Source organism: Pithys albifrons, chromosome 1 (genome assembly GCF_047495875.1).
Source record: "Pithys albifrons albifrons isolate INPA30051 chromosome 1, PitAlb_v1, whole genome shotgun sequence".
Taxonomy (NCBI): domain Eukaryota; kingdom Metazoa; phylum Chordata; class Aves; order Passeriformes; family Thamnophilidae; genus Pithys; species Pithys albifrons.
Genome location: NC_092458.1, coordinates 22,539,410 through 22,558,053, shown reverse-complemented (window position 1 = coordinate 22,558,053; position 18,644 = coordinate 22,539,410). Strand labels below are relative to the sequence as shown.

General features: G+C 40.4%; 1 protein-coding gene across 2 annotated transcripts in view; it reads left to right on the top strand.

Annotated features, from left to right (window-relative positions):
- The window catches only part of SLC9A4 (solute carrier family 9 member A4), a 31,353-nt gene extending 15,700 nt beyond the window's left edge, over window positions 1-15,653 (top strand). Inside the window, exons 7-13 of one of the 2 annotated variants that reach the window (XM_071569946.1) lie at window positions 119-199; window positions 1,499-1,569; window positions 3,845-4,003; window positions 8,282-8,378; window positions 9,605-9,736; window positions 10,452-10,539; window positions 13,358-15,653. In XM_071569946.1, coding sequence (XP_071426047.1) covers window positions 119-199; window positions 1,499-1,569; window positions 3,845-4,003; window positions 8,282-8,378; window positions 9,605-9,736; window positions 10,452-10,539; window positions 13,358-13,659 — 930 coding nt within the window. In that variant the 3' untranslated portion in view covers window positions 13,660-15,653. Of the gene's footprint in view, window positions 1-118; window positions 206-1,498; window positions 1,570-3,844; window positions 4,004-8,281; window positions 8,379-9,604; window positions 9,737-10,451; window positions 10,540-13,357 lie in introns of both variants that reach the window. The other variant, XM_071569936.1, reaches the window with a different exon arrangement.
- Window positions 15,654-18,644: the final 2,991 nt, after the last annotated feature.

The window sequence follows — 18,644 nt, the reverse complement described above, 5'->3', positions numbered from 1 at the left end:
TTAAACCCTTTTGCTTTCTTTCTGGTTGTGAGGTTTTTTGTTTTATTGTTTTGTTTTCTTGATTTTTCCCCCCCTTCTTTCTGAAAGATAACAATTCAACTTATTGTTCCAAATGCAGGGAATCACAATTGGACCATTGGTCAGATATCTGGATGTCAAAAAGACGAACAAAAAGGAATCTATCAATGAAGAAATACATGTGCGAGTAAGATTTTTGCATCAGTAGCTGCTATCCCAAAAAGAAGAGAAAGGGTATTCCAAAAGAGCTGGATAGAGGGAGGCACCTGGAAAACTGGCATTTCAGTGAATTTGGATATTTAATGCTTTTAAGACTACATGGAGGAAGCCCCAGGCATAATTTTCTAAAATATGATATCTCATTTATAGTCTTAGTGACTATCATAATATCATGTCACAAATGCCACAGTGTAACAGGTCCCTTACTTTTTGGTACTTGTGTCCCTGGGAGGGCAGAAACAGAAGGGTAATGTTTACAGAGTGAACTTGCTATCCTTCCTAGCTAGATTTGTCAGATACATTTGTTACCATCTTTTGACTATTTCTAGACAGACTGACACCTTGAATGTCTGTAATCAAGTTTTATTGAACTAAAATGAGTAGACCCATTGGACTCCAAATTTAGTGTGAAGTTTTGCTGTCATGATCTTTTCCCCTCTTAAACATTTACTTTAGTTCTCAAGTTACCATTATATAAAATAACAGAAAGCTGTTCAAACTGACTTAACAATGTTATAGAAAAATTATGTATATTCTTTCATTTTCAAAATAGAGAATAAATTTGAAATTAACAGAAACATTGTCTTAAAGTGAAGCACATGAAGAGACATTAGCAAAATCAGAGCATCTCAACCAATTTGAATTTGAAGTGAATTTAATTCTTACTATTTCAACCTTTACACTTAACCTTGAAGAGAATTTACATTTAAAAGCACCACTTATGACAATGTGTCTGTTAGAACTGGACTTTTTCTGTCTGTCTCTGTAATGCTAGTAATACATGAAAGATGACTGAAAAGCACAGTAGTTAGCAGTGATAAACTTACCAGCCTCATAACAATCTCAAAAATCCTCAGAGAACTTGTCAGTCAAGGCAAAGGTGTTTGGTACCTGGTACCGTGTCCCTCTTAGAGAGGTCACAGATGCAGAAGGGAAGCTTGGTTAACAGAATGAAGTCTTTAGTTTTTGGGCTAAGTAGGCAAGAAGGATCAGCAGATTTGTTGTATCCATCAAAATACTGCCACTGTAGCCAAATATAGGAGCTGACAGAGTTGGATCTTCGCCTTGATTTTTAGAGAAATGCAGTTGCTTTCAGAATTAACTCACATACTCCAGTTAAAAACCAAACCAAACCAAACCAAACCAAAACAAAACAACAACAACAACAACCTCCTCAAATTTCTGTCAACAAGTGTGTATTTGTGGTGACATTGTTTTTTCATAATGGCCACTTAAATTTTTTCCATGTTTTTTTCTCCAGTTGATGGATCACTTGAAGGCTGGTATTGAAGACATATGTGGACATTGGAGTCATTATCAGCTAAGAGATAAGTAAGTATCTGTTATTGCAACCTAATATAATAATATAACCTATCTACCATGTGAAATACAAAAGGTAAATAGAATTGGAAATCAAAATGCTGGGGTCATGTGCAAAATCTCTTTTTAAAAAGTGAACTGAATAACCCTTGCCTCTTGAGAGTGCAGTGCTCACATATTACCTGCCAGTTTCATTCTGCACAAAGAAGCAGAAAATAAGCTTTCCGAAAGGAAAACATAGCATGGGAACTCATGCTGCAAACATCAGCCTGTGTACATAGCTTTGGTATAAATCTGAGATCCCTGGCAATGCCCTTTTAGGTCTGGATTTGGAACACAAGTTACATAAGGTGTCAGTGCTTCACTGACTTCTGCTGTAAGCCTCCACACAAATACGATCCCTTATTGGTGAGTAGATTCAGTAATAATTAGTCACCTCTTCTTGCAGGTCTTTGCATTCAGTAATATTTAAAATAATTGTTCTGAAGGGAATGTTTGAATTCAAATATCCAGTAGCATAAGCAGGTGCTCTCAAGCTAGTCTTCCCTCAGAAATGCAGAACCTGCATTGTCTCTTCTACAAGCAGGATGAGGTAGTTTTGTGGAGATTTGGGGCTCTTCCAAGCACTGCCCAGAAGAGATGGATTTGCTGTGCCCTTTACCTTTTCCCCAAGAGAGTTTTGTGATCATGTTTTTGTCACCACCAAAGCATGTGAAGGGAAGTAGGGGAAAGACTAATCTTTCTTTCCCTCAAACATCTTACTATGATTCTGTGGGCTAGAGATTATTCCTAGATGGAAATAATATTACCTATGTCTAGGTTTCTGTGCTAGAATTCTGTCTGACCTTTCAGCATTGGAATCCACTAATCCAGCCAGGGGTGTCTGCTGAGACATGTGGAAACTCATTTCATGACTAGGTTTCTCCCTATGGAAACCAGAAATTAATTAGGGAAGAAGGCGGCTATTTAGAATCCCGTTCTTGTCCCAGTGAAGAGTAATGATATGGTATACTAGGGCAAACCCAGAAACCAAAATGTCTTCTTGGCTCTGACAGTACAGAGAGAGCTTTAGGACACCCTCTGCTGGGACCACACCACTGTCTGTGCAGACAATAAACTGAAAATTCCCTGTTGAGCAGTAATTTCATTGAAATAGCTCCATTTACACATATCTTTGAGTAAATGCTATCCCTTTGTCTCACATCAACCTGATAGCTCTGAAAAGAGAATTTTGCCCAAACTAGCCATAAATGTAGTGTTTCGGTGTAAGGACAGATTCAAAAACACATTGTGTCTGAAGACACTTAAAAGGATTCTATTAAAAGGTATTCTCTAAACTTTTCTCTGTAACTCTAAAGATGTGTATCACAATTAATTACCTAAGCAATGACAATCCAGAAGGCTTTCTGTTACACAGAAAAACATAAAGAGCTCTAATCCCAGTGGAAACGTTTGTGTACCTACCTTTGCTATTAATGAATAACAAATAGCCTTTGTTATATAAAAAAATACAATTTCTATAGTGCTTTTCCTAGCATTGTGGAGCTCATTACCTTGCTGTGGTAAACCGTTCCTTTGAAAGAAAGGGAACACTTGCTCTGCTAAAGATTTACTGTTGTTCTGCTAAATGTCTTGTCTGAAAGCACATACCTGTTCCAAGGCGCATGCACACATTCACATTCAAATTATGCCACACATTAGGGATATTTAACAATCTGTAGCATGCAAGTACACAGTATTTTGAGGTCCATTCAATTTCTCTGTTATTCAGAATACAAAGAAATGTATTTTCTCTTCTCTAATTGTCAGGACTCAAAATTATCAGCAACATAATGGGCCCAAACTACTGTAACTGCTGGGCCATTTAGAGCCTCATTGGTGGCTGGCTGAATAGACTAGGATTACTGTAAGAGCAGCTGCTGCTGTTATGCCCCACTATAATGCAACATTCGTACAAAAGCATGGAGACTAGCCATATTCTTTTCTGACAAATGTGGCGGTGTTATATTCAAACACACACAGAGCCCTCTTTTTTGCTCTGATTGCAGCTTGTTTCTTTCTTTTGTCTGGTGGGCTCTGAAATCTCTGTGGATCAGTAGACTATGCCAAATATCCCCCTAAAGGTCTCTGCTCACTAGGCCTTCAGGAGTCCACAGGTGCCTCTAATTTGAATTCAGTTTGCACCACTGAATGATATGAATGTGCATTTGAATGAAGATCAGCTTGTACTACAGAAATAAAAACACATTCCCTTTTTTACACTTTGATTTTGGTATATCTTTTGCAGATTTAAGAAGTTTGACAATAAGTACTTGAAGAAAATTTTAATTCGGGAACACCAGCCCAAATCCAGCCTTGTGTCATTGTACAAAAAGATGGAGATAAAACTGGCCATCGAGATGGCTGAGAGCGGCATGAAAACTTCAAATTCTTCTGCTTCTTTACAGTGAGTACCAACCTCCTGACCTTTTGCAGAGTAGGGACAGGAAGGAAGAGCACGAAAATTAGGAAATACCCAAGGTATTCCATGACTTCAACAGAAATGTGAGAAAACAAAAGACAGTTATGAAAAGAGAAGTTTTAATTTGGTGTTCATGATATTTGCATTTTGGCTCTTTGTTCAGAGAGTGAAAAATTAAAATGGACATTTTTTGTGTTTCTTTTCAATAATGGGCAGTTCTGAAGAGAAATCATGAGCCTGGTACAGAAGCCACTCTAGTTGCTTAAATCGCAGCAGTGGTTCAAGCTGGTTGTACTTATCACTCATCTGACCAGAGGGTTTTGCTCCTGCCTGGTAGGTGCTGAGAGACCTACCAGACAACCCAGCACACAAGTCCTGACTCCATTATCCCAATCACAAATTTTTGCTGAAAGTAGATTTCTTTGTAGCATTTGTGATTTTTGCTACTCCAGTTTGCAGTCCCTCAAACAGTTTTACCATATTTTCTACTTCTGTAATAAATTTGTCCAATTAAACATTGACAGCACCCCTGACAAGAAGGACTTGAGGGTACTTGTGGATGAAAGGCTGGGCATGAGCTAGCAACTTGTGCTTGCAGCTCAGAAAGACACACATCTTGCATCAAAAGGAATGTGGCCAGCAAAGATGATCAGAGGGCTGAAGCACCTCTCCTGTAAGAAAACACTAAAAGAGTTGGAGCTGTTCAGTCTGGAGAAAAGTCTCCTGGGAGAACTGATTGCAACCTTTCAGCACTTAAAGGGGGATTATAAGAAAGATGTGGACAGGCTTTTTTGTAGGATTTCAGTAGGAGTAGCAGGTTTAAACTAAAAGAGAGTGGATTCAGACCAGATACAAGAAAGAACTTTTTTGATTAGGGTGGGGAAACGCTGGAGCAGGTTGTCCAGAGAGGTGGCAGATGCCCTATCCCTGGAAACATTCAAGGTCAGGTGTGATGGAGCTCTGAGCAACCTGATCAGTTGAAGATATCCCTGCTCATCACTCTCTAGGAGAGAAGTCTGCACAAATCTTGACAGAAATCTCCTGCATACTGTAAGTGATGTGTATTTATCCTGATCTTGCAACACACTGTCCAGAGTATGGGTATTGATGAAGGCACTTGCCTCCACAAACCCTTTTCTGACCTCTTTCTGACCATTGTTGCTGCTACTGCCTGCTCTCACCTGCTGCATCCTTAAACCACTCTCCATTTTACAGCAGCCTCTGGCAGGGTCCAATATATTTTCCTTTGTGAATCTCTATCCATACCAGAAAGTCTAAGTACCAACTGGATGTTAAATTAAAATCTCTCTTGAAACTTTTGCTAAATTATGTCAAGATCCTTCTGCTTTCTTGAAACTGAGGTCAACATGCAGTGTAAGACCTAGTCTTTTTCTGTATAAATCATTATTTGCTGAACGGATGATATTAAAAGACTGCATGTCTGTCAGGCTCCCTTCTGTCTGCTGTATTCCCTTAAGTCTTCTGAGCCAAGAGAAAATGTGCAAGGTTGTTAGACAATCCATGGTAATCAAATCACATCCGTCTTACTTTCCTCAGGGAGAAAGAAAATAAAAATAATAATTGCTCCAATGTAGTTCAGAAATTCTCTCCTAAGCTGAGAATTTAGATTGAAAAGCATTCTGTAATAAACAGCTTATATGACAGACTAATTTTTGCCAGCTTTACTCTGGCTATGATTGAATTTTACTGTGCATCATCCTCTGATGCACAGGCTCTCCTACTGAGAAAGCCATTTTAGAAGTGAAGTGTAAACTTCAAAAAAACCCTGTGGCTCAAAAACGTTCTGGTTCCTCCAGGCTGCGAGAATGTTCTAGGAAAATACAGGTTCACTGACAGGTGTCCATTGTCAGGAGCACTGCAGGCTCTTTGGTCTGAGCCAATGCAGCAGTTCTTGTCGTCGTTCCCCTGAGCAATTAAGGGAACCTGTGTAAAAGGTTTCTAAATGTATTTATAAAATGTCTGATTGTTATTATCAAGATAGCTTGTATTAAACTCCCTGTCTTCAATGAGAACCCAAACTCTGGCCATGACAAGAGGAGATTTGAAATAAAATTCCAGTGTATGGCATGTGAAACATTGCTAGTAGTGCTAGAGTAGTGAGGAAACCCTCACTTGCACTTCTGATAAGTTTTGCAGCCTTTATGCACACAAGAGGAATTGCTTTATAAGAATCAAAGATTTCCATTGCTGTGAATTAGCAAAATTGCGTTCATGCTGGCATGATTTCTGCAGGTGGAGTGTCCAATGTGCAGTAAGTATTTCCAGTTCATGCTGAGAAAATTTGCTCATGGATTGTGCAACAAAGAATCCACATTTAAATGAAAATAGAGAATTTGGCTATGATTTTTTGGAGAATATAGGCTGTAGAAATGAGAATAGAAATGGCAAAAGCAGAGTCAAGCAGATGTTATCAAAACTGTGGATTTATGGCTGTTTTTTGAAGGAAGTATGTCCTTTAAAGAGAAAGATGGCTTATTGCTGATCTTAATTATTGTTGACTTCATATTGCTGTAATAGTGACTTTGGTAAGTCTTGCACTATATGAATACAGTATGAACCAGAACCATGTTGTTATTTGTGTGGTGCAGTTGTGAGAGAGCTGTGCCTGTTGAATGTTAGTTCCTTCAAAGGACCAGTAAAAATTGGTGGACAGTTTACAAAGTTGAGAATTTTAGATATAATATAAAAAATATATTACATGGTTTGTGGAAGTATCAATGTATCAAGTATCAATGCATCACGCATCAACTACCTCCACATCTAAAGAAGAAAGAAATACTGTCATGGTATTAATTACAGAGAGATGGTCAGTTTTCATGTCATATTATAATTTCAGGTTTTTTTCTTCTCAAATATATCTCCTGTGCTGTGCTTTGTCATAACATGTTGGAAGTTTTCATAAGAACAAAGAAATAGTTTCAATGAGGATTACTTTATGGGTTTGGTAACACACCAAACTTGTTTGGGTTTTTTGTAAAGTTCTTTCTTAATGTATTGTATACTGCACATTGTAAAAGCAATCTGTTCCCTATCACCATATATGTGCATTGTTATCAGTTGGGTAGGTTCATATCCAATCCCATGAAAAGAATACACAGTTTTTATTTGTGCTCCAGAACAATACAGACTATCTTCATTGTGTTTGCTCTCTTGCTATCCCAGCTTAACCGAAACTCAGGGAATTTTAAGAGCAAAATAATAAGCTTTTAAATGACTTAGAACTGGCCACTTCTGTGCTGGCATGTGGGGGAGGTCAGGTATGTCCTAGTTGTGATATTACACCTTAACCTATTGGCAATTTCTCTGTTTTTATTTCACAAAAAAAAAAAAAGAAGAAAAAAGTCAGATTCAGTTTTAGTCTGATTCAGAATGAAAACACATTCCAAAACCTTGAAATATATCAGGAATTGATTCTTATATTCCAGGAAGTTTGGACAGGGCCAGGGCACCAGGACTCACTTGATGGTAAGAGGCAGTAAAATGTAAAATCCAGGCAGTTCATGTCAGTCCTACAAGTTTTCAAGATGTTCATGTTAGGCTGTAGAAGAAAACACTCATAATATTGTTAAATTAGCTGTAATTACAATTTCCAATCTTTTTTCCTATGTTTACAGCATAATCTCAGATGAGTTTGAATCCATCTTCCTTTGTCATTAAAAGGACACAAAGGACTGTGGGCTTCTTGAAAAGTTTCTTAGGTAGTTCTTTCATTTCAAATGGGGAAACCAGACTCAGCAACAAGGAAACCCTATACGTTCTCCTCACCACAGGACAGGTTTTTCAGACTCCACAACTGGCATACCCTTTAGTTTTTAAGGATATTCTGCACTTTCCTAAAGGAGTTAAAACCTGTAGGATGGCAAGACCCAGACTGCCAGACCATAGTGAGGTCTTCATTCAGAGAGGACGTAACCTGCAGTGCCTTCCTGAGTATACAGCTGGTTGTGGCCCAATCTAGTAATTATATAAGAACTTCCTTATGAGGGTTTGAGAAAGCTTCTGCTGCCAGCAGTATGAGGGTTTAGGGCCCAATCTGACTACTCACTATATGGATATAACCTGTGAAACAGCAAAATCTGACCTTTTTTAACTCATCTTTGGATGACTGCCTGGACTTGCTGGACACTGAAAAGCTTTCGTAGCCTTCTGTTCTGGCACTAAAAATAGACCATGCGTTATTTCATGGGATTAATATTTAATCAGCTCATTAATATAATATTTAATTTTCCCTTTTATTTACAGGAGTGGCAGGAACCGGCGTGCACATAGGCTGTCCCCCACAGAGGTGGAGTCCATGAGAGATGTCCTGGCACATAATCTGTACCAAGTGCGACAAAGGGTGTGTGAGCCACGGGCAGCCGCGCTCTGTTTGCAGACCCAAAGCTCTTGTTTGCCCTCCCCGTACCGCAGCCCTGGGCCCGGCCCCAGGGGCACCTGTGGGGAGCCCGCAGCCGCTCCGAGCCGGCACCTGCCGGGAAGGGATGGAGGAGAGAAGCCCGGGCTTGGACCCCGTATCTAAGTGGAATAAAAGAAAGCTGACTTTTCCCTATCATCTTTTCACCCTGACAGCAGCGCGAAAAGCCAGGAAAACTCTGTGACTGAGCTGTAGAGGTCAGGCTTCCCTTGCTGCACAGCTCGCCGGATGGGAAAAAGCCTCACCGCGGCTTCCTGGGCTGCCGCCTCCCGGGGCGGACTGCCTGGCTTGTGGGAGGGAGAGGCTGGCAGGTCTCCAGCGGCAGCGAAACTCCCTTGCGCGGGTGGGCGGACCAGCGGCGGTAAACACCGCGCTGTCCTGCGTGGGAGCGGCACTGCGCCCGCACCAGGGCAGGAGAAACGAGCTCAAAAAATTCCTCGCCCTCCGTAGCTGCACTTTGCACATATGAGTGTTCTTTCCCCGTAAAGCTGGTGTGATAATACCTCAGCAGGGATTTGTTTTGCAGAAGTTCATACTGATGTTGCTGCAGCGCAGTCTTGGGCCCTGATTACACAACTGGGGCTCGCCCACAGCAATGAGTGGTAGAGGATATACTACACTAACCTTTAAGTTACATCAATAAGCAGGGCTAACTCATCTAAGATGTGTGTACTAGAAAATCCTAATGTAGCATTATTAATATGATATTCATTCCTAACATTGTTTCATTTTCCCTGGCTAATTATCCATATGATATTAACTTCTTTTCTTACCAGCAACAATTTGCATATATGATTATCTCTTAGATTACTGAAATGAACTCTCTCTTCAAATTCAATTACAGCAATGACTCCTTGCACCAGTCACTTCCTATGTGGTAAAGCTGTGTGCTTTTGGAAGTGGGGGGAGTAAAATAATGCCATTTCTAATACTTCCCTTTCAGCTCTGAAGGCTTGGTAATGCTCTGGCTCACCAGATTAGCTTTACAAATAGCCTTGCAAATGAGATTTAGATCAGATTCTGCTTTTTAAGAGAGCTTATAAACGTCAGTGAATTTTTCTTTTATGGCAGATACTTATCTTCCCCATTTCACTGGTTATATGTAATAAATTAAGAAACTTGTCTAAAACGATGCTTTGTTTCTGTTTCAGGCACCAACATACAACCGGCACAACCTACCTACCAACACAAATGAGGCACAGGCACAAGAAATCCTAATCCGTCGGCAACACAGCCTGAAGCAGAGTCACAGGAAGGGGAACACCTTGCCTTGGAGTAGACCGGTACCTATTATATAAACTCTTATTTATGTAAAAATGCCTCTGCTTCTCTGTAAATATGAAAAGAGGCAACCACTTTTGTATGCTTGTTGCTATAATTAAAATGGATACCTTCCCCAGTGTGCTCATGCAGAACCTGAGAAGAAAGATGTTCACTTAGCATGTGAATGGCAATGTTTTTATGTCCTGGTCAGAGATCAGCTACTCAGGCTTTATGTAGAAAAATAATGTAACTTGCGTTTGTTTTGCATGTGCAAAACATAGTATAATCAAAAAAGGCCTCATCCCAAGTCCCTGACACCTTGCACTGACAGTTTGGGCTCTCAATCGATAAGAGATTTGTCTGACCAAATGTAGGCATCAAACAGCATAGACATTTATAGCTGAGATAATCACAGTTAGGGAAAAGAAATAAGTTCTTGCCAGATAGGTTAGTTTTATTTAAATTTGTCACCTCGAATAGGAAAGGTGAGTCTTAGAAGAATATATTTCTCTCTGCTGACTGTAAAACAAACTCCTAGGGCTATTATATCAGACAGACATTTTCACTGGAGCTGACGCTGAATTCTACCATCCAAGTCAAGCATTGATCTTACTCATACCTCTCAACATCTGGCTGTAAAAGTTCAGCATATAACTATCCCTATTTACCATTCCACCAAATAGTGCCAAGTGGAGGCAATCATGGACACTGAACACACTTCTGTCTCATACACAGGTTAACACCACAGAAGTGCGCTACCTCTCCTTGCCTCAGGGCCCCAGCCAGCCCACTAAACGAAAAGCCAGGCATGTTACTTTTACAGGTAATGAAACTACTTTACTTTATATTCTACTTCAGTGTGAAAGAAACTGGGGCAGTTGTTCAGTGGACTTAACAGTACTAAATGAATACTCCCATGGAGTCCCTGGCATCTTTAAATGAGCTACACACTTCTCTCCTTTCTATTGCTTATCTTGTTTTTATGGTCATTACTGCAGCAGTTTCTGTCTTTTTCCAGCACTTCCTAGTTTTCACCTTTTCTCTCTTATACAAATATTCCTGTGATCCTTGCAGTTCCACTTGGTCAAGAGGGCACTTGTGTAAGCCTATGAATGCAAATTGTGTTCACTGCAGCCCCACAGACTCAAGTGCATGCAAAATTGTTAGGAGTTGCTGAACCCATAGCCCAGTCCAGGCAAGGCTGACACATTGCTCCAGGTCTTCCAGGTATCAAGATTGAGCAGGTATTACCAGCAGGCCCCCTCACCCCTTAATTCTTTGCACATGTACACATGGTCAGACACAGAAAGCAGCACAGACTGGGCGAGGAGCTCACACAGATGTAAACTGCACCAATAGCTGCATTTTGAGCCTGTTTCTGACTAATCAGGCTGATAGACTAATAGTGAAAAATGATAAATACAAACATGCATACTATCTGAATCTCCAGTAGTTGGCCTTAGATACAGGCACTGCTCAGTAACTGGCTCTGGACCTTTCGTGTACCATTTTGTGTCACTTGAACAAGTAAGCTCCTGAGGACACAACTCAGACACAGCAGCTGCTGGTCCTCAGACCTACATACATGCATTTATACACACATATACATGTTCTTCCACTCTATGCATTGTAGAACCCTCCAGTAGCTGACCTTGGGCAGTCAGTCTTCCCTGTTAGCAGGTTCCTGGATCCCCTGGTCTCCTCTTGCCTCCCACACAGGGACACACACAGACATGTCTCTTTGGTAGCCAGTACAGATTGTGGCCTTACAAGTAGCCAACCGCAGACCCCATAGTCATTTTAGTCACTGGTCTGGGCCTCATGCCCCCTCCAGTGGTCAACTCACAGACCTCCTGATCTCCTCGGTCTTTGTCCCAGACTCATGGTTGCGCCAACAGGTGATTTTCAAGCCTCTTGTCCTATTCAGTGGCTCTGGCTTGGTGATTGCTATCATTTTTCCACTGACAGATGCACCACAAAATGTTTGCGCCCCAGTCCCTCCAGCTGCTGGCACTCAGACTCCACACACACAGGCATGTGCTACTGGGTGCTGCTTACCAAGGAACAAAAGTGGAGTCAAGCAAAAAAAAATGGACAGACTGTGTAGATCAGGTGCAGGGCATTACTGAACATATGTACTGACTGGCCCTTTTTATCCTCTTTTTCCTTTATTTTCCTGCACTTGTTTCTCTGGACTTCCCAGATCACTTCCTTTCACTGTCTTTGGTTCCTGTCCTAAACATTGCTTCCTAAGTTCTGAATGGTCTCATGTTATCCCCTGGCATTCCAATAATGGGCCCCATACCCCTCATTACCTCACTCTGTGAGGTGCCCTGGGGAGATCTTCTTGGTTGTCTCACCAGGATGGGTCTCACCCTGTCTGTGGACTTGATCATCCCTGTGATGGATCAGGGCAGCGGTTCATAATCTTTCCTCTGACTGTGGTACTGGGGGCACCCCCACTTGCCCTTGTGCCTTGGGGCTCCTCGGTCTTTGTGAAGATGAGTCTTTAATCACATAATCCAACAAATAATCCTGGCAGAGTCAGTCCCAAAGCAGCTGGTCTCTTCTCTCATATTCTCCACTTGCTTTCTCTGAATATTTCTGTAGTAATACTGGTATTACTGGATAAAATTATCAGCCACTGCTAGGTTAATGCAGTAAAATGCAGTGAAATGCAGACCCATCCACATGCTCTAACTAAGCAGACAGAGGTTAGGGATGGAGCACCACTGTGTTGACTAAGGAAACAGAGCAGAACAGTGTCACAAAATATATGGAATTTGGGATACTTGAATGTTCATTGTTGTCTCCATCTATAATCTCCCTGACTGCTTTCTGAGTTTTGTTATATGAACCTCAAAGGCATTAGTGTTCTAATAAAAATTCCTTTTTATTTCTGGCTAAATTAGCTATAGCAACTGAAACCATATTTTTAATCTTCATATTTGTATCAAAAAACTTGGACAATAAAATTTCTTTCCTGCATGTGCAACTTTTTTTTTCCCTCACCCTTTTGTTTTACTGTGAAAGAGATGAAAGCAAAAGAGATCTGTGTAGGCAAACCATACTGCTGGTAGGAGCAGGTGTGACAAACCCAGTGTAATCAAAGTACCCCAGAGTCAAACTCCTGGTTTCAGGTGAAACTGTTTTCTTCCCAGTTGTTAATCACAGGTCATTGGGAAGCTTGATATTTGATAGCACTAGAGTCTTCTCCTTTGTCATATATTTGTTTCCTGCTGTGGGTTTCAAAATGCTTTTGAAAAAAAAGCCATGGTACTAGGTATAATTGTGAAATTTGTGGAAAATTGAAAACTATGTAAAGGAGCACTACTGCACTGTGAAGGCACTGGGCAGGTCTGTGAGACATGAAAATATAGCTGATTGTGCTTATTTTCTGGGGTTTCAGGGTAGAGGCAAGATGAATAAAATCTTTTACACATCAGAATTGTGATGAAAATAAAAAATTAAAGTTATTTTTAGTTCTTGACTTCTCTCTTCTTCTATAGTAATTACTTAAAATACTTTGGTTCCAGGGTTTAAAACCATAATGCTGTATTTTATTGAGTACCCTTGCCAATACCAAGGTAGTTCTCTTTTATCTTCTTTAAAATATGAATTATTTGTCTATTTTCCTTTAGATCAGCATAAAAGTGGCTCTGATGCTGCTTTCCCATTAATGCTCAGATCCCAGCCCCAACTACGGCCACTTGAAGCAAAGCAGCACCAAGAAGAGCTGATTCCAATGGCACACTTGGATAGACGAGCAGGTCCATCCAATCTGTCAGGTCATAGAGGAAATTCAATCAGCCACCATCATTTCACCAGAGCAGACAATTCATCTCTAATGCCAAGATCTCGGTTCACTGTGAGAGAAGTAGAGGAATATGAGTCAGAAGAAGAGACAGAAACAATGGCACCAGCCAGGCCATTAGTTATATGAGGAGGAGAGGAGTGCAATTTTTGCATCTCTAGGGTCCCTTGTGCACTGCTCCGAAAGAAATAACAAAGCTCTTATATGAACCAAACTATGATTTTCCATTTGGGACCAGTGTACTTGTTCTCGTATCACTTTCAAGCACTGTATCAAGGTACTTAGTGGCTCAGAGAAGACTCAAATTCTCATGTGTTTATATCAAGCTTTCTTTCCAACAAAACACTGCAGGAAAGAGCAGAACATGATCTTCTTAGAGGTTTGAACATGGATTGAAACGACAGTAGTTGGGCTTATGCAATGCTATGGGTGGAAGCTGACACTTTCTTTGTTCTGTATTATGGCCTGCATCCAGAGGAAAGAACTTTTTAAAGGCATCCTTGACACATGAATGCAGATTGATGACTTCAACTTGCACATAGCTTTTGACCTCAGAGTAGCTGAGATATTCCAGGAAAGAGTTAAAAACAGAAAGGCATTTTTAAAGTATCTAAACTGAAGATGCCTAAACAAGACCTTAAGTAAAAGGATTTTTATTGGACATTTTCAATACTTGGGAATCTTTTGGCTCTGAAAAAGTGCCTAAAGTCAGTTGCTGTGATGGTCCATAACTCCTGCTACTTAAACCAATTTCAACACATAGGCTCCTATGACCCACCTACAGTTGTTTTGGATGAATGAAGGAGGTATCCTTGCATGTACAAATCCAGGGGACACTTCAGGCACAGGTACTGTCAGGATGCCTTTTATTTGTAAATGTGGGATGGCGAATATAGACAATATTCTTGTGATTCAGCAATTTGGAGACTTCATTATAGGGTATCTTACCTTCCATTTCCCACTCCTACCTTATGTGCCCAAATAGGTGAACCATTCTTCACACTAAAACTAGACCAGTACTGCAAGTGTAGAGTGAAAAACTGGGACTAAAGGTACAGGGAACCTAACCTTCTAGCCTGTTGGCTGTCAGGAAAGAGAGGCCCTGTGCTTAGCTCCCAGCTTTTTGTAGTGTGTCTGTCTGTATGTTGCACAGAGTATTTACCAAAAAAAGCAAAAAGAACCAGAGGGACATGCACTGAAGCACATGATCTCCCAACCTTTTCACAAAGCTCTCTTCCAGTCAGTTCTGTATGTCCATGCTCCACTCGCAGTGGTGGGTCTCACTAGTGGCAGGGGAAGCAAAAGGTATGGTCTTGAGTAATTTTAGATAAAGTCTAAGTCCCACTTCCCTAGTCTCTCTGCAGAATGGAAGCAGCATTGCCACTGTCATGTGTGTCTTGAAACTGTAGGTGAGCTGATTTTATCAAAAGGGATGAATTGACTCCAAAAGTCCATAAACCCACCCTTACAGCTCAAATCTACGGTTAAAAATTGTGCTAAGTTCAGAAATGTTTTTGTCAAATTTCCTTCTCTCTTCTCCACTCAGAGCATGCCTAGCTGCCCAGCTCAAGGTCTGTAAATGCTACTCTCAAAGTCAGAGAGAGAAAAATTAGAGACAGCAGTGTCACCTGTATGTTTCTCTTTTTTTAATATATTTTTGTTAAGTGTTTGTATGTCTTGGTCCATAAAAAAATTATAAGCGTAAGTTATGACTTCACATTTTTTTACAAATGATTTCTGATTCAGGACAGGTAGAATCTAAACTAATGAATTTGAAAAGCACCACCAGAGAGAAAAAAATAAAAGCCTCTTTCCCCCTTTTCTTATGTTTGCAGCTTTTATGCTTAGCAGGTCATAATGAATCATCTTTATTGAAATTGTACAAAGGTTTATGAAACTCAAGTTCTGATTGTATTCCCTTATGGTGCCAGAGAAATATACTACTTCCTTTTATGAAAACATGGGTACGTTATTAAAACAGGGTAGGATTTTGCTTTTGTACCACTACTAAATTAGCAATGAAATACAGTTCTGTATCTGAAAATCAACAAATAAACCCAGCTTCACCAAAGGAGGAAGTTCTCTGCAGAGTTTTTAATCAAAAGCCTTGTGCCAGTTCTCAGTCCTATAGCAAGTTATATTGACATATCATAAATCTAAATTAAAACATGATATTAAGGGAAACAGTTGTCATACAAAATGAGGTCTTAATTGCACTGTGAGCCACCAAATTGCCACATGATATTTAACTGAGGGCAAAATTAGTACCCAAAAGGTGTGGTCCTTAGGCCACAGAAGTGCATGGAGTAGGGTGGCAGAGGTGTGGAACCTGCTTCTTCATTGCAGAATTGTGAGGGAGTGCGATTTCCAAAACTGGCTGGTGGGTGAAATGAACTGCTGGCAATCCTGGAGGACTGTGATGGAGGGAAAGTGGAAATCTGAAAGGAGGGGGAAGAAGGGGTAGTGTATCATCTTTAAAGGGAGGCTCAAGAGAGAGATTTAACTGAGGAATTACTGTGAGCTGCAAATTCAGCATTTCCTCTTTAAGAAGATTTAATCTACAGGTTGTCTGGGGGAACTGGACAGAAACAAACTTTGGGACATGAGGAGGATTAATGTCTGGAGTGGCATGGAAAGGAACTAGACATGCATCATGAAAAAGAGAAGTCTGCGCAGTTTGGTCATTATATATTTGACAAACATGCTCAAAATTGACTCCCAGATTCCAAATTGACTCCCAAATGTCATAGAACATTATATAATTACCCATTGTAAGTAGGGAGCAAAGCATCCATATAATGCTGGATTTATATCAGAATTAGAAAAAAAATTGTCTGTCTAAAATACTAGTAGAACTAGTACATAGATGGAGTAAAATCTCTCTTTTGCTTCATTTTTAATAACTTCTTTGATGAGACCAGTAGGCCAGAACTTCAGAGAATATAAAGCTGTAGAACAACTCAGATTTTTCAATCTGTCCCCCAAACTTGTAAAGTCTATTTTTAGTTTTCTTTCCTAGCAATTAGTAAATAGGACTGGAAGAATATTTCCTTCTGTGCCATTAGTTGATGTTAATGGTTTTGCTGGACATCAGCCAAGAAGTAATGCTGCAGATGCCTGTAGAAAATATGTATGAACCAAAAAATATAAACTTGCATGTTTTATTTTTTTTAATGGTTATTTCATACTTGTGGATAAAAAAGTCTCCTTAAAGAAGCACATTACTTATGTTTTAAATAGCAATAGCTACAGCAATTTCTTGTTATAAGTAACTTACTCCATGTCTGTAGGCTCTCAGGTCTGGCCATAGAGAGTACTGAAGTGGTTTAGGGAATGAATTTAAATCCACTGTGTGTGGGCATTCTTAAACTCTTTTACCTGGGGCACATCCAGAAACCTTGTGCTGATAATTTACAAAAGTAAGTTATTTCAAGATCTTTTTTTTTATGCCTGGTGCTCTGGAATTTAAATTGTACACTGATCTAAGGTGAACTGGAACAGGAAAGTCATACCTAGAAGGTGTATCATTATTATTCAAAATCCCGAGAGGGACACAGAAACTCAGAGAGCAAGACTATTTCCTTGGGCAAGGGGATAGTGCAGGAAGGTGAGGTTCAGGAAGGAATAATAATGAATAGCATCTGCCTTTGACAGCAGAGAAGATAAACTGCAACCTTGTTGTGGTTTAGCCACAGGCAGTAACTCAGCCCCACGCAGCCACTCATTCACTCAGTGGGATGAGGGAGAGAACTCGAAAAGCAAAAGTAAGAAAACTCATTGGTTGAGATAAAGACAATTTAATAGGTAAAGCAAAAGCCGTGCACTCAAATCAAAACAAGGAAGTCATTCAACACTTCTTATGGGCAAGCAACAGTTCAGACATTTCCAGGAAAGCCAGGCTCCATCATGTGAATTTGGGAAGACAAACACCATAACTCTGAATGTCCTTCTCTTCCTTCCTATTCCCTCAACTTTTATTGCTGAGCATGTCACCACGTGGTGTGTGATATCCTTTTAGTCAATTGTCCTGGCTGTGTTACCTCTGAACTCCTTGTGCAACCCCAGTCTGCTCGCTGGTGGGATGGCATGAGAAGTAGAACAGGTCTTGACTCTGCATAAGGTCTGCTCAGCAACAACAAAAACATCTCTCTGTTATCAACACTGTTTACAGCACAAATCCAAAATGCAGCACCATATGAGCTATTATGAAGAAAATTAACTGTATCCCAGCCCAAACCAGCTCACACCTGAACAGAGCTTGCTAATCAATGAGAGAAATAGGACAATAAGAACAGTCATAATGATAAAATATTTTAGTAGTAAAAGCAATAATGGTCAAATATTGCAATATTTTCTGCAGAATATTGCAGGTAAAGGGAGAGTTACCAATGTCAGTAATATGTTGTGAGCAGTCAGCAATACTTTCACTTTTATTGCACAGTGTAATTAACTGTTAGATCCTGTTGCTCTTGCTGCAGGTATTACTTTTCAGCTAATAACCCTGGCAAGTAAGAATGTGTAGTAAAAGGAGAATCTCATCCTTAGAGAGCTTAGCATCAAGGAAGCAGCAGCAAGGGGAGCACCAGCAAGCAGGACACAATAGCAGCTAGTGCAGGGAGAATACAAACTGTGACCTTCAGAAATACCAGATAATAGAGTGCATTGAAAGAAGGCATTGCTTTGGTCTCTCTTCCAGGGACAATAATGCCCACCCCTGTGTAGTGAGGGCTGCCTGTGCCATCTGTACAGCACCCATGGGAAACAACACGCTGGTTATGTGATAATGACAGCAAGCAGGATGGCGAAGGATGCCATGACAGACCCAAAAGCAGTTTCTGAGTCATACTAGGGGAGAACATCAGCAAAGGAGTGCAAAAGCCAGGGGGGAATAATTTGCCTCATGGCATGGCTCAAAACTCCAGTGAGTGGAGCAGGCATGTGTTTATCAAAGCCAGAGAGGAGGAGCTGTAACAGGTGGAAAGAGCAAATGTCCTGATGGGAGTTCTAGGTGGACTGATTTACTGCCGTGTATGTGGGCCAAGGAAGTAGACCAGCTTAAAAGACAAAAGTTCAGATGTGTTAAGAGCAGCTAAGGAAGGTTATATGAGATCTAG